Source organism: Podarcis filfolensis (assembly GCF_964270895.1).
Source record: "Podarcis filfolensis genome assembly, chromosome: 10".
Lineage (NCBI taxonomy): Eukaryota > Metazoa > Chordata > Lepidosauria > Squamata > Lacertidae > Podarcis > Podarcis filfolensis.
The window spans coordinates 4679048-4695012 of record NC_139612.1 but is presented as its reverse complement, the minus strand read 5'-3'; the positions used below and the strand labels follow the sequence as shown (position 1 = coordinate 4695012).

Below are 15965 nucleotides of genomic sequence, written 5' to 3'. Positions count from 1 at the left end.
GCTCCTTAGGAGCTTGTTCCGCCATTGCTGGGGGCAGCGACAAAGATTGTCTTTCCACAGGCCACCATGTTGCCTCAGTCAACCCCTGCTGGACTAAACAGTGATCATGTACCCAGCCTGGGCTCTCCAGACCACACTTCCCATCAGCCTCGGCCAGCATGTTGGGAGTTGTAGTCCGGCACCATCTAAAGTCCATCCCATTGGCTAATTCTGATGCAAAAGGAGCAGGTGGTCTTGTTCCATTAGTGCCCACCCTTGAGAAATGAATAGAGTGATTTTCATTTCTGTGTCATCCTGTTGACTGAGGCTTTAAATTGAACATTAGTATTTCAGTATCTTACTTTGGGTTATTTTTAAAAGATGCAAATTCTTGGTGGTGTCTAACCCATTTTAAATAGATATATTGCTGATAGATCTACTTTTCTTGCCTTCAGTTTTGGCAAATCCATGCTTTAGAATGGTATGTCTGCATGCAAAAATGTGTAAGAGAAATAAATTGATTGCTAAGAAGCATGAAATGAGGAATGGTGTACATAGAATTGAACATAGAAAAGAACCCTGGGATTTACCTTCATTATCAAACCCGTTTGTACTGAAAATTGTGTATTTTCTCTCCTCTCTCAAGTATAATGAGACACTGGACGGCCTTTATAGAATCCACAATGGGAAAAATGACACAAGCAAGACGGCACTCATCGAGACTTATAAAGACAAAACGTAATGTATATCTGAAAAATGTGCATAGATTTTTTTTCAATGCTTTGTAAAAGATCCAGTAATCATGTACTGTGGATCCTTTCTCACTTTGCTGTTGCAAACTTTCATGTCTCTGCATGCTTTTACAGCCACCTGTTAGAAAATTCAGGATAGAATAAAGGACTTTCTCACACAGCACATGGTTGACATATGGAATTTCCTCCCCCAGGAGGCAGTGATGGCCACCAATTTGGGTGGCTTTGAAAGAGGATTGGACATTGGGGATAAAGCTATGTCCTTCCTTGACCGTTGGAGGCCAGATGCTTCTGAGTGACCCTTGCGGGGAGGGTGCTGTTGTGCCCAAGTCCTTCTTTCAGGCTTCCCGTGGGGACCTGGTTGGGAGAACAGGATGCTGACCTTTGGCCAGATCCAGCAGGTTCTTTTCAGATTGTTATTTCAGTGCAGAAAGATGGAACACAGGAGATTGCTAGGCTTGAAACTACTGTATTGCAGAGATGTGTTTGACAACACTTGTTCGGGATAAATATATTCTGTTGGCTTTATGAGCAGATACAGGGCCAAGATGATTGTCATTGGGTCCATATGCCTCCCTGCCTTGAAGCTATGGAGGAGAATGAAACTTGCCACCACCAAGGTTCTGGTGCAAAAATTAACTTTAAGGGGATCACTTCTTCTCAGCATAGGCTACCTCACAAGATGGTTTTAAATATAAAATCAAATGTCCTATGTACGCCTTCTTGAGTTCTTTTTTTGGAGGGAGGGATACAGATGAGATTTTAATTTTAATTTTGTGGATCAACAGCACACTAAAGCCAAGCCTTGATTTTTACACTAGTATTCTTGAGAGAGGTGAGTTTTGTAGACCTTCAAAGCCATTCCTACTGCATGATCATCCTTTGGCTCATAGAGGCAGGTGCTTCAAATGCAATGTGTATATATAGCAATGCTTAACCTAGCACAGCACCCACCGTTCTAATGCACTGGTTTGGGCAGTTCTGTTTTGTTAAATGTTTCACTTAGTCTGGTTTCGCAGGTCTTGAAAGAGCAAGTAGTGCAGAGGGCAATGGGGATATAATCGCCTTGAAGTGGCTTCCCTCACTAACAAGTAAGATGTAAACCCAGCCTCCAAATGATAAGGCTCTGGCAGTGAGGATGCATATGTACCTTCTTGCGAGTAGGCCATAGAATCCTAGAACTGTAGAGTTGGAAGGGACCAAGGGGGCCATCAGGTCCAACCCCCTGCAATAATAAATTATATTATATCTATTTAGGGAAGCTTTTAATGTTTAATAGACTCTTGTATTTTAATATTCTGTTGGAAGCCGTCCAGAGTGGCTGGGGAAACCCAGTGAGATGGGCGGGGTATAAATAATAAATTATATATTATTTTATGTGCAGAAATCTTTTGTCCAATGTGGGGCTCAAACCCACGACCCTGAGATTAAGCATCTCATGCTCTACTGACTGAGCTCTCCGACATGCACGGCTCCTTTCCATTCAGCTGTGCCTGAGGCCTGACATGGGTTGTCCATGCTTGACATGGCTGACACCTGCCAGTGTAAGCCAGGCTTGTGAATCCTGTAGCAGCCCTAGACTCTGGGTTAGGAAACTGCATAATTGAATCAGGCCTTGGATTGCGTCAGAGAATCCTTCTAGAAAGAAGGCACTGTGGCATGAATCTGACTCCTATATTAATATAGAAAAATGTATAGCAAAATGGATCTTTCTTTGAAGTTCTGTCACCTGACCTGCACCACCCCCCTTTTTTTCTTTTAAAGCACCCTTTCATACTGGGCCGGAGGTTGTGCTATGATCAACGGCACAGGTAAGTAAGTGTGGGTGGGTGTAAACTACTGATATTTAGGACCAATTTCTTACTAAAAATCTTGAGCCAGAGGGATAAGAGCACAAGTGTTCTGCATTGTCAGTACACTTAATAGTTCTTCGATATGGATCTGTCTCAGGTTGCCACCAAGCACATTCCTACATGTCATGCACCTTGCAAAGACAGACACTGTCCTGCAAATGCATTGTCATATCCATGGGGTTATTTGTGGGCTGCACTGCGGATCTCTGTAGATAGAAGGCGGAGCAGCAGATCTGCCTGTTCCCACAGTGCTGTGCATGACAAACTGATGCTCCACACCCTGAAGAGGTTTGCTTGAAAATAAGGCCATGGGGGGACACAGGAGCACTCTTCTACAACTTTGGATTTAGGGGCACAAAAAATAGTGCTGGTAGGGCTTTCCCCTGGTGACCAATTCGAGTGCATTGATGAGCACAGAAAACAAACAACTGTTTTTAAATTTGGGTTTTTAAATTTGTATTCTGCACTGCTGTTTGCATTGTGTTTTTGGTGGAAACTACACACACATTAAAAAATGCTGTGAAAATGTTTTATTTTAAGACGTTTTAAAAATACATTGAATCTTGCACAGCTCACTGTCGCCTTCTAGTGTCACATTTGTATATTGTACATTACAACACCTTTAAAATGTTTAGCTGAGTGTAGCTGTGTAGCTGAGTCCCTAATGTGCTGTGGCCTGCCCTGAGACTCACTGGTACAGGGCAAGTAGGAAAAATATAACAAATAATATTAAGTAGTACACAAGGTCTGGGGTGAAAGCTTTGAAAGGTCTTCCTGGGCAGAAGCCACTCTGCCAAGAGAATCATTACCTTGCTTGAGCTTGTCTCTTCCTCCCTGTTTTGGCTGCTGCTGTTCTCCTATTACGTGCAGAAATGCACTGCGAACATGGGAGGTTGGTGACGTTTGTACCTGAGATGCCTGGTGATGCCTCTTATCCCACATGCCTCACCTCTAGGATGTCTTCTTGGCGGGGGAGGGGGATAGAGAAAAATGGAGCAACAAGACAACTAAGCTAAAAGCGGACAAGTGCCAATAAACAAACTTTGTGCGATTTTATTGCAGCACCATCTCTTGGGAGCTCCTGTGTGCTGTGTTTGTCCTTCAGCCAGATGCACTGGCTGTGTGTTCCCTGCAGGCCATGGAAGCCTGTGGGAAATGGAGGAGTGTGTGTTTGTTATTAGTCAATGGAGACAGTGCTCCTTATGCCATGGGGCTGGCAGCCATAGCTCTGCTGTGAAATCAGAGAGAATATTCAGATTTAGATGTGATCAAAAAAGCTGGTGCTACCTCTGCAGCTCATTTATTTCAGCAATCACAAACAGGAACACTTCTTACCCTTGGAATTGGTTCAGAGTACTTCTGACCTAGAGAATGGTAATTGTTCTTACTGTTGGCACCAATTATGAGTTGTTAATGCTCCAGTCAAACAAGTACCCACAAGTCTAGTTCAATGAGGTAGTAAAGTCCCATTCACTTATAGGAATGAGTCATCTAGGAATGCTTATGAAATTTCTACTTGGCTGAACTCCACCTATTTGGGGTTTCTAAATTACCCAGCCTTAGTTCTTGGATTGGCACCAATAAATTAACCTAGCATTATCAGGTGACATCAGTTTTCTTATTCTACTGTAGATTGTTTTCCTGTAGGTGCATGTTGAGTCATGATAGCCTTTCCTCCAATTTTGTCGGTGTACATTTGATTTCCCTCCTCTATTTTCAAGCCACTAAATAGAATGACTGAGAACGTTTGCAGATATGAGCCATTGCTGTTGCTCTCCCTCTATCCTACAATAAGGGTGGCTTTGGGTGGTAAGAAGGTAGCACAGTCCCTTCTGTCATTCTGCATGATGTTACCATTTGAAATTGGTAGCTGTGCTCAGTGAATGATTTCCAAGCACTCTTTACTTGCTTTTCTTAAACACACACCAGGAGGTTGCGAGTTCTCTTACCACAGGTCTTTTTAGTTCCTATCCTGTGACTATTTAAGTGCAGGCCCGGGCCTCACACTTTCCCCTCAAATAAAATGCCAGTAAAAGACACAAGAGTTGAAGTCAGGCCACAATTGTATTGACTACAGATGAAGAGGCTTGGGATAGGCAATGGGTAACCATTTATTTCCGACCTGCCTGCCAGAAATGACATCAGGGTCAACCCAACAGTGGGAATTCCTATGGCTTACATCAAACAGAGGGATCCCCACAAGGATCGCTGCTGAGGCCCAAAGACCCTGTCAGGGCATATGGACAGAAGCAACTCCTTCACTGAGCCCTTTAATGGGATACCCTATTTTTTGGGGGGGGGGAGCGAGGGTACAACCCCTCCTCCAACCAGGACTAAGGTTACCCAGTGCCTAAACCGCCAAAGCTGTGATGATTGCTATGAGGTAGGCAAAACCTCCAGGCCAATTCGCCTGATAGACAAATTCCGACCTGGCCCCGCTAATATGGCGACCGCACCACCCATAGCAAGGCCAATTCATTAAGTGAAATACGAAATTAATGGAGTGGGTGGGTGGGTTAATCTGACGTAGAAGAGCTGGGTGTCGGGGGCTGTTTAAATCCCCTGGGAGAGGACCTGAGGGAAGTCTGATTGTTCCTTCAGGCCCTCAGGAGTTGCAGACCAAAGCTTGATATTTTTAAACAGCTGGTGAGAAAAACAGTGACAACATACCTCTGCACTCCTTTCACCATTTTGTCATTGGGAGTTTTGAACAATAGCTCAGTGCCATACACAAAAGCAGGCTAGTCAGCATTTTAAGCAGTAAGCACTGCAGTTTTGCTGGGATGTGTGCTCATATTTAAACAAGAGGTAGTCGTGGTAACCTTCAGATATTGGCCAGCCAGCATGGCCAATAGCCAGGGATGATGGGAGTTGTGGTCCACAATGTCTGGAGAGCACAAACCCATTTAAATTATTAAAAAGATCCTACCTATGTGGACAGAATGTATCTCGCCTACTTTTTATGATCCATGTCTCCAGTCATTGGATGTCTCCCCTCCTGCCCCCCTCCCCAGGGCACTGAAGTAGAAAAATAAGAAAATATCTGTCACCCCTAATCATTACAATAACATGTGAACTGGTCTGTTCATTATCCTGCTTCCCTGATATCTGGGATAGCTGAGAGGTGGAATCAGCCTCACTTGCTAGTCAACAAGATGTGGGTGGTGTTTTTTTTAATCCAAGGAATGATTTCTTCTTTGCCATGGACACTGTGTAACCTTAGATGACTTTCTGTATCTTGGCTTCAGGTCAACCAATGGGTGGTTTCCAAATTAACTCCGACAATATTTTTAAAAGTACCATCAAAAAGCTTCAGATCTTGCACTCTAATGTTAAAAGCCTTGGAAAGATGTCAGATTTATGTTTTTCTTGCCTTCCTCTGAAACGTCTGTCTGCAGTGTCTCTTAATCCAGTTGCGAAAATTGGCCAGATGAGATAGATGAACACAAGTGAACTGGCAGCTGAGTTTTGCACTTACATATGTGTTGTGCAAACCTGAGCGCTAGCTGGGAATTTATATGATATTTCTCATTTTATTTGCAGATGGGGCTTCCTTTCCCCCTTTTGTCCAAAAGACTGCAAGACTTGATCTATTTTCTTCTGATATTTGCAGGTAAAGAGCATCATAAAGTCCTTTTCTATACTTGAGTTAGGAAGGATATAATGATTAAAAGTTTCTTTTTGTTTTTTATATATAAAAAAATCTGGCTTATAGTCAGCCTGGGGTAACATTGAAGAGAACCAACAACAATGATCTGGCAAAGCTTCTGGGTTGTTTGGGCCAAATTTGGGCATCACATGAGAGATCAATGACCAAATTCTTCCACATTTTTTTTTAAGTTTAAAGGCAGGCACAGAATGCCCCAAACCACACAACTACAGTGCTATTTGCCAATAGAAACCGTCCCCCAAAGTTACTATTTACCCATATGGAAAGCTAGTGTGTTAACTCCTGGTGCCATTCTTTTCGCCAGTTATTTTTTATGGCAGCCCATCAATTTTTTGGTCCCACTGTATCAAAAACTGCTGTGAGGTAATACTACTGAAGCAATATTTCTTCAGGCCTTCCCAGGAGGAAAATCATCCATAAGGGTTGCAAATTTAAATTAGCTCTTCAAATGTGTTTAGGCTTGTTTTGGTCACCTCATGCGTTTGGAGAGGTGTTGAAAACACACTGAAAGTAATGGGCAGGTTGAAATCTCTGGCTCGTATTTTAATTTTGCAGATAGCCACCAAATGTATGGGAAGTATATGGATAGCAGATTCGGATAATAGAAATTATGAAATTACAGGTGCCTGTATATTTGCTCTTAAATTAAGATGCTACCTCCCTGTCCCATTTCATATCCAGATCCATCTACAGCAACTTTGACAGTGAACAGACTGTGAAGGACATCCCACTCTATCGCTTCATCGTCCCTCCAGGTGCTTTTGCATCTCCTCTTGTCAATCCTGACAACATCTGCTTCTGCACAGAGAAAGAGATATCCCAGAATTGCACATTAGCTGGGGCACTGGACATCAGTTCTTGCAAACAAGGTATCTGCCTGCAATTTGAGATGAGCAAGCTACTGGAGTGGTTAATATAAAGATTTGGAGCTCTAGACAATATGAACTTGGGAAGTGGTCCTGCCATAGGCTGTGCCCTCTGCTGTCCAACTAACAGCTCTTTGGTGAGAACGGAGGCACCAGGGGCAAGGCTCTGTATTGGGTCCAAATTATGTTACTTGCACTGAGTTCTCACTGATTTCATTGGAGCTTAAGTCATGTCTTAAGTTGTCCCATTAGATTCAAAAGGGAACCAACAGCCCTTTCTCTATAGCAATACTGCTAAAATGGAGTTGATCTATTAAGAGTAAATCTACTAAGGGCTGCATCTGAACTCACTTGCAAGGGCACGTTGTGATTGAGGCTTTATAATGTAAAGCTGAGCAAAATTCAACAATGGGGTAAATTGAAAAAAGAGAACTGAAACACTTGTGAGAGTTTTGTTTTTATCTTTTAAAATGCAACAGATCTTATTCACTGTACACAAACTTTTAATACTTCAAATGTACACACATTCATACATCTACATATAGGTGTGTGCATGTGTACACGGAGCAGAATTCCACATTGTAAAAGTTTTGCTTGCATATACAACAACCTGTATAACATTACTCATAAGAATTGCAGGTGTGCCTGGACTCCCACTGGAGGAAAAGTGAGATGAAAATGAAATAATTTGAAAAGTCTTACTTTTTTTGACGTTAAGCCATGTTAGCATCCTGAGCTATACTGGCACTACACATTCAAAACTTATATCTGATCGTGTGGTGGGGGCAAAACAGACCTGAATTGTGGTTGCATGTCAAAGGTTTATTAGCTGTGGTTGCATCATGTTTCTTTACAGTATAAATTAATGTACATCTAAATTGTCAGTGTTGCACAATACAATGTCCTGTGCAATTTAAGTAGAGATGTCATTATACTTGCCTCAAATGTTAGCACTGCGAGTCCAACTCGGTTTTAAAAAATGAGAATAACTGAAGAACTTCTGCCTTTTCTTTCCTCACTACCTGCATACCTTTGATCCCCCTCCATCTCTTACCCAATTAAGCTGACCACTGGTGGCACTCTGGCAGCTGCAAGCATGAAGAAAATGGCCTCAATTCCATTCTGAGCCCCTGGCATGCTGCTGCATAGGGTCTGTTTGGTGGTGGCCCCTGGAACAGATGTAGTTTTCCTCATATAGGCTGAGTAGCATGGTTTTTAGCATGCTAGGTGCTAGAAAGAGAAGAGCTTACTGCCGTGGGATTGTACTGATGTTTTTTCTCCTCTTCCTCCTCAGGAAAACCTGTATATGTTACACTCCCCCACTTCCTCTATGCAAGTGAAGAAATTGCTCAAGGCGTTGAAGGCTTGCACCCAAATCCACCTGAGCATATGACCTTTTTGGACGTAGAGCCAGTAAGTAATCACACTGTACCCTTTCGCTCTCTCCCCCTCCCTAAGTGCCTCAGGTCTGTCATTTAGAGAAACTAGGATTTGGCTTCCAGTAGAGCTCAGACTGATATCCTTTACATGCATAACTTAAACATAACTTAAATGTTTCCCCACAAAGGGGGTGAGGTGGGATCTCAGCATCTTCTGTCTTGTCACACAGGATCTTGGCACCAGCGCTCTGGTGCAGTAGCAGCCTGTAACTTATGTATACTGCACGTGATCTTGGGATTAACTTTTGGGGTTTGTGAAAGAGTGGCCGGAGTGTTTGCCTCGGGAAAAGCTCCCTGAGGGACCTGTTGTTGCCAGATGTTTCTGGGCCTAGTTTGCTTCAGCCATGTGAGACGAAGGAGAATTATTCTCCACTCTTGGCAGAGGCCTCCCCTGCCTCATTTCTTGATATCAAAGAACATAGGGACCTGCTTTAGACCAAGTGAGACATCTAGCTCAGTCCTGACCACGCCGACTGTGCAGCTCTCCATGGTTTCAGGTGCGGAATATTTCGAGCCCTAACTGGCAGTGCCAGAGATTGGACGTGCACACAAAGTCCTTCCCATATTGAACAAAAGCCTGATACAAATCTTAAAGGGAAATGTCGTAAAATTGGCTGCCATCACTTTAGGGCTGAATTTTGCACTGTGGGCTCATGCACACCTCCTCTTGTGTGGGGCGGGCAAGCCCATGTCCTGCAAGCTGGACCAGGCATGGCAACCCTCCTCCCTATCACAGCACTTCCAGGCCAGCAATGCAGATGGGATGGGGGATTCACTGCCTGTGTTCCCCCACCCAGCACTGCACAGGGGCATGGGGGGGGGAGCAAGTGAGTGCAGGTTTGGGGGCATTTAGCCCTGGGGGGTTTGAATATAACCCTCAGGTCAAACAAGGACCTAGCTACTCTGATGTAACTCATGTGGAATCATGATAAATAGCCTCTGTTCAAGGTGTTGCCGCTAGGAATTCACTCTTCCCAAAAGAAAAAGTGGACTGAAACACAGCCCTCCTTCAAAATTCTTCATAGCTCTTCTCCAGATTTTTGCAATGCACTTCTCTCGCCAAGTATTGTCTACAGAAATGCATATACGACAATTAAGTCTACGTATCAATGCATATATTGCCAAAAACATCTTAAGGACGCATTATAGTTGGGGAAATTGCATACAGACATGTAGATTAGGATAAATTTGCACATAAATGCTGACAAACATTCATGAGAGTTTCAAAATGCTGTGGAAATGTGAAAAACCAGACCTAAGATTGGGGAAATGAGCAACTAGGGAAATCTGAAATTGCAGTGGTGCTGTGATTGCCAATGTCTTGTTGCAGCTAAAGATAAATCATGTAACTTTGGCCATTTCCTGTTCAGCTACTCTTATAATAGGAAATGATCTAATTTTGGATCCAAATAAAAACATGTTACTGTATTTTAATGCTGCTAATTACTAGTGTCCGCCCCCCCCCCAGCAGCGTCAGTTGTTCATGGCACTTCATATTTATTTGTGTTGTGTTTTTTAGACCACAGGGTTTACACTGCAGTTTGCCAAAAGACTGCAAATCAATTTGTTGGTGAGGCCTACTACAAAAATTACGTAAGTTGCTGTTTTAATTGAATTAAAAAGTAGTACATGTGTTTCTCTGTAAATTCTCAGTGTTGGGTTTGTAAGTCCCTCTGCATTCTTGAACCTGATCATTTTCAGGGTTGGACACTTTGTTCCTCAACATGTTATGGATACAGTAGAAATTATCACTCATTGTATGTCTGGACAGTTAATTCGAATATGTAGTGTGACATAACTGGACCCAACTCTATCCCAGGTCCCCTGCAATCTAACGTAGAGTTTAGATGACAAGGAAAAAGACAGAAGTTTCCTGGTACATAGCTCCTTTCTGAAGAATACACAGTATTCAAGTCAATATTATTGGCTTGAATAGGAATGGAGAGAAATCAGATACAGTTTTCAGTTAAAGCCAGACTTGCTGAAGTTGCACTTTCTGAAGCAATACACAAACCAAAGCACGTCCATCCTGTGATGGCAGCAGGGGCTGATGGGAGTTGGAGTCCAGCAACATCCGAAGGGCACCCAATTGGCTCCTGCTGCTTTAGGTTTTCTGCTGAAGATGAAACTTCAGAAAGAACTTCTATTCCTGCTTAATGCAACATAATTTTGACGAAAACCAAAGGAAAAGCATCACATGTGCTCTGGACACCAGTAGCTTCCCACCAGACATGCTGAAGTGAAATTTTGGGAGAATCTTTATTTAGGTTTTAACTTGGTGAAAAATGTGAGGAAATTTGTGACAAGTCATATAGTTCTTTTCTTCCATGCTACCTTGAAGAATATTCAGGTCTAGCCTTAGGACAGCACACAATAGTGACAATATTGTCTAAAATGCAACAGGAAATACAGATCATTCTCTTTAGCCGCCCATACCGGGCTGGTTCCAATGATCATAGCTATATATGTATGCAAATAATTTAATAATTTGGTTTATTAGAGAGATGAATGAGTCTTTTGCCTGGTCACAGGACCTTTGCTCCTCCCTTCGCAGCACAATCAATCAAACCAAGAAACCTCTGGAACCTTAGCCTCCTCTTCTGTCCAAAGCAGGGAACTATGGTTACCAGCCTCGGACACTAAGGTTAGAGTTTTTACGGTTTGATGGCTCACACTGTGAAAAGGGTATGTGTGTGGGCTTTTAATTATTATTAAAGACTGCTTCATAAGATGTGATCATCTGAACATATCAGGATGTAGGTAGTTCTTTTTAGGTTTATTCCTGTTGAACATGCAAAAACTGCTGCATAAATGCTATTCTGACTTATGGATCTTTGCCCAATTTTTTCATTCTAATTATATTTTCATATGTTTTATTGCAGCGCCCTAAAACAGGTCAAGTTGCCATTTCTCTTTCCTATTTTGTGGCTGAATGAGGTAAATTCTGTTTGTTGTTGTTCTCTGTTGCTCTTCATTAGTTATATAAGTACTGTTGTGACTAGCTATTCCTACCTCTTTAAAAATGTTGGCCAAGATTTGAAGACTTTCTTTGTATCACAGTTAATCTATATATTATGCTTGTCCTACTTCTTTAGTGTTGATGAGTTCCATGGGTGCAGCAGTGGTGGAATTTAGTTTTTAATATTGGAGGTTATTTGCAGCTGAGGCACTGGCGACAGCAAATCCACCTGCTCCCCATCAGATCTCCATAGGAGCAGCAGCTGCTCCCAAGGACACTCTACTGTGTTTCTCTCTGAGGCCTCACTCAGAGTAAAGCCTCTTCCCAAAATTCTTTCTACTGTGTTTTCTGCTTAAACTTGCTTGCAAGTTAAACTTGCTTGCAAAATAAGTCTGAGTCATCATCTTCAAGTGTCGCCTTGGACCACTTTTCTGTTGCTTCCCAAATGGAAGGTGTGCCTTGCAAACGTCACTGCATGAGAAATGCCTAAAGCAGGCATGGCCAAACATGGCCCTCCAGATGTTTTGGGACTACAGCTCCCGTCATCCCTAGCTAACAAGACCAGTGGTCAGGGATGATGGGAATTCTTGCCCCAAAACACCTGGAGGGCCAAGTTTGGCCATGCCTGGCCTGAAGTCATCCTGGCTCCATTAACCCTCTCCAATCCAACCTGCCGTATCCCAACACCATTGGGTGAACTGAAGTGGCACAATCTTGGATGGTGTCCCTTCCCTTCAGGGGCTCATCTTTTCTGAATGCTTTGTGTTGTAAACCAGCTGCCCTATTAGAGTTGTTTACTACAGCCTTCTCCTCTGTGTTTGGCTTCCCCAGCTGTCTTGTCTGTCTGTCTTATCTATCTGGTCCCCTTCAGAAATTGCTGAATGATATGATCCTTAACCCTTGGCCATACTAGCTGGAAGTCCCAAGAGCACCTGAAGGCCAGCGCTGCTGTAGAGCACCTGGGTTCCCAGGGTGTGGCCTTGAGACCATCGCTTTGTTGACTAAGCAGGTGTGGGTCTGGGTCATTGCCCAGATGGGAGGCCTCCTGGAAACCCAAAGGAATAACTTCAATCGAGAAGATAGATAAATGTGACATTTATCTTGCACTGCACTATGTGCAGCATGTGCTGGTAAAACATTTTGAACAATGTATGGATAACCACTTAAGTCCTTGACTCTCTTCCTGCACCCACTCCTGGGTGGGTCTGTACATGAGTCTGTATAGCCCACTGAGCCTCCCCAGTTGTCCTGCAATGCTGTATTCACTGAGCAAACCTGCCCATCGTGATGCCAGGTGTGGGGCAGATAAAAGCCTGATGGCCACGAGCAGGTTTGCAGGTCTTAGGTAGCACTGTGAAAGAAGATGTGACAATCAGCTGGTTGTTGTTCCTCCCCCTCCTTTCACCATTCCATTTATTATTATTTTTATGCAGTGGAACTGGGTGTAATCAGGGATGCAAGCAGGTTCCTTTTCGTAGATCCAAGATGGAAATAACTTGACATTGCAGTTCCCACATGTGGGGAGGAAACTGCTTGTGGACTTCTGTGTGGAATAATGTTGCTCTTGGTCTCCCTCTTCTTCCTCCAGACGGCCATTATTGATGATAAGAAAGCTGAGTTTTTCCGAGAGAAAGTGACCAATAAGATCAAGCTTCTGCATCTGTTGGAAGCGGTGCTCATCATTGCCGGCAGCGTGATGTTCCTTGGGTTCCTCGTCTCGTTCTTAGTATGCCGAGCGCAGAAATCAAAATAAGTAAGGAAACAGGACTCTGGCAGGATTTCCTTGGATGATTATTTCTGAGATTCTTTGGCTGAAATAATAACAGCAATTGGGCACCCACAGTTCTGTGTGTATGAGACCATTTTGCACATGTCGAAGGGAAGGCTTGGAAAAAGATGTATTGATTTTTATCAAGCAAATCTATACCTTGGGTGAACATTAAATGTGCCGCTACTCTGATTCCAGACACCGGGTGGTATATCCAATGAAACTGTACTGTCAATAGCAGATAGCTTTTTAGAAGGGTTGTACATAGATGGTGCTCAGAAATGAAACTTCCTGTGGCCTCCTGGGCTCCCAAAATCCTTATGCAGTGGCTTAAGGCTTAGTGTGTGTCTTCACACAAACCTCTTAAATTTCAGCTTTAAATAAGCATACATTTAAAAACATAATGCAAGAAATAAATTTCTTACCAGCGAATCCAAATTTGCTGCAGTTTTCCAGTGAGTTTACATTAATGGGAAGCTGGAAAACTGAAGCAGATTTGGATTTGCTGGTAAAAATCACAAGTTTTGCCTCCACATGATATATGGGTTGCTTCCAAACCTACCCCTCTCTTGCCCTCACCACTCCCTTCGGGAAATCCATATAGACTAGCCTTGGTCCCTAGAAGTTCTTGGACTACAACTCCTATCATTCATAGCCAGCATGGCCAGTGATGATGGGAGTTGTAGTCAACAACATCTGGGGACCCAAGGATGAGAAAGGCATTAATATAGATAGTAGTAGTTGGTCCTGGAGCACTGCTTTCCTGACCTCCCATCCACTGGGCGTGAGGCAGCAGTGAGCTTGGCATGGTGGAAATGCACCAGTGGGAGCACCAGATCCACGACTGCATTTGCACTGTGCCAGCCTTGCCACTCCCCCTCCTGGTAAGCCACAGCAAGGACAGTGATGGGAAGTCGGGCAAGCAGTGCCCTCAACCACTACCAACAGCCACTGACTCCAGCTCCTGATATATGTGGGGCGGACCATCTCCAGCGCTCCAGGCTTTGGCCTATAAGAAGTGTTGACATTCATAGTTCTGTCGCAGAATTTCCACATCATGCTAAGTCATGGTTTACTGTTAATACGCAGATCACTTTTGCTATGCTTCTCCCTAGCAGCTAGTGGAAGCAACCCCCCCCCCTTGGCTTAGTGTTACATCTGACCTGGGGACTGGGGTGCCAAATGACCCATGCATGGCAAGCTAAGAACAAATATTGGCTTCCGATCACAATTCCCAATTCAGATGTAATGCTTAGTCAAGAATTGTTGTCTTCGCTCTCGCTTTTTATCGGGGAAGAGTGATGTGGGAGAGATCTGCATATTCATAGGAAAACATTTACTATGATGCAAGAATCCAGCCATTGTCCTCTCCCCAAAAGTCAGAAACATACTTAACAGAGTTTGCCTATGGTATGAAGGCCCTGTGCAATACAAGTTTCAAAAAATTACAGAAAGGTTACTCCTTTCCCCAAGGAATGTTGCTTTTCACATTAAGCGGGTTTCTATCTTTAGCCCAATTAATACAATGTGAAGGATGCTATCTGAGGCTTCTGATAAACGATCAAAAGGCCTTTATGGTTCTATTATAGAACCAAAATCTCTGCTGTGATATGTCTGCTAAAGCCTTCCATGAGAAAATGATCCAGATACCCCGGATCTGCTGAACTAACTTGAGGTGATTTCTTTTCTCAGGTATCAAGCTACTTCAGGTATCAAGCTACTGCAGATGTAGGCAATAGTCATTTCAGACTTTAAGCAAGGGAGGGTAATGAACCTTCCGGATGAACCTTCCTGATGGCATTGCTGGACTGTGCTTTGTATGTGGCAAATCAGCTTAGGATGAAGCCCCGCCTCAGTGTGTTGAGTGAAGTGCGTGCCTTTACCTGCCAGAACCCCAAAGATGTTCTGAAGAGAGACTATCGTTAAATCTGACTTTCTGGCATTCTATGAGCCTTTTATAAGACATCCATCAAACCTGTGCTACTGTTTATGCAGCTTGCTGCTGCTGCCACAGTCTCTTCCCACCTGGGGAATTCAAGAATGGGAAGAGAAGTTCTTTGCCTTAACTGTGTCCAGAAAGCACAGAATCCTGCTCTCAAACATGTTCAGTCATTTGTTTTTCATCCACATCTTCAAGAAGTTGAAGAAGCCTCTAAAATTAAGCTGTGTTCTCTTTTTTTCTCCAAAGATGTGATTTTAGAAGATGAGAAATGTAAAACACCATTAATTGTAACATATGGATTTCAGTAAAGGGTTTGTCAAAAAGACTGTATTTCCTTGTTTTTGTACCCACACTTGCAAGTCTATGTGCAACTACACTCCTGCTCACTGCCAAAGTGGAGATGGGTAAATCTGCTAATTTCAGTATCTCCATTTCACCTCCACTGCATTTTAGTTCAGTTACCCACATCTCCACACCAGCTTGTGGATTTTTTTTAAAAAGAAGTCCTTGTGAAAATTCACCAGAGAATTCCTCCTAATAAGCACCTTTGTTTGCAATTTTGGCCTAATGTAACACATTTTTGCAAAGCAATTTTGTGTATTCATGTATGTTAGTTTCACTAATACACACATATTGATGTACATTTGCTTTTAGCACACATTACCTAGCTGGAGAACTGCATTGTCAAATCCGAAGAAGTGCCTATTTCAAAGGTTTCAGTTGGTGTCTTGTTTCAG

At 43.1% G+C, this 15965-nt stretch overlaps 1 protein-coding gene across 7 annotated transcripts in view; it reads left to right on the top strand.

Moving 5' to 3' along the window:
• The window catches only part of CD36 (CD36 molecule (CD36 blood group)), a 68698-nt gene extending 53145 nt beyond the window's left edge, over nt 1–15553 (top strand). For all 7 annotated transcript variants that reach the window (XM_083575253.1, XM_083575255.1, XM_083575254.1 and 4 more), the window contains 9 exons: nt 626–717; nt 2496–2542; nt 6128–6197; nt 6936–7123; nt 8415–8533; nt 10079–10152; nt 11442–11496; nt 13107–13271; nt 14979–15553. In XM_083575253.1, coding sequence (XP_083431379.1) covers nt 626–717; nt 2496–2542; nt 6128–6197; nt 6936–7123; nt 8415–8533; nt 10079–10152; nt 11442–11496; nt 13107–13271 — 810 coding nt within the window. In that variant the 3' untranslated portion in view covers nt 14979–15553. The remainder of the gene's footprint in view (nt 1–625; nt 718–2495; nt 2543–6127; nt 6198–6935; nt 7124–8414; nt 8534–10078; nt 10153–11441; nt 11497–13106; nt 13272–14978) is intronic.
• Nucleotides 15554–15965: the final 412 nt, after the last annotated feature.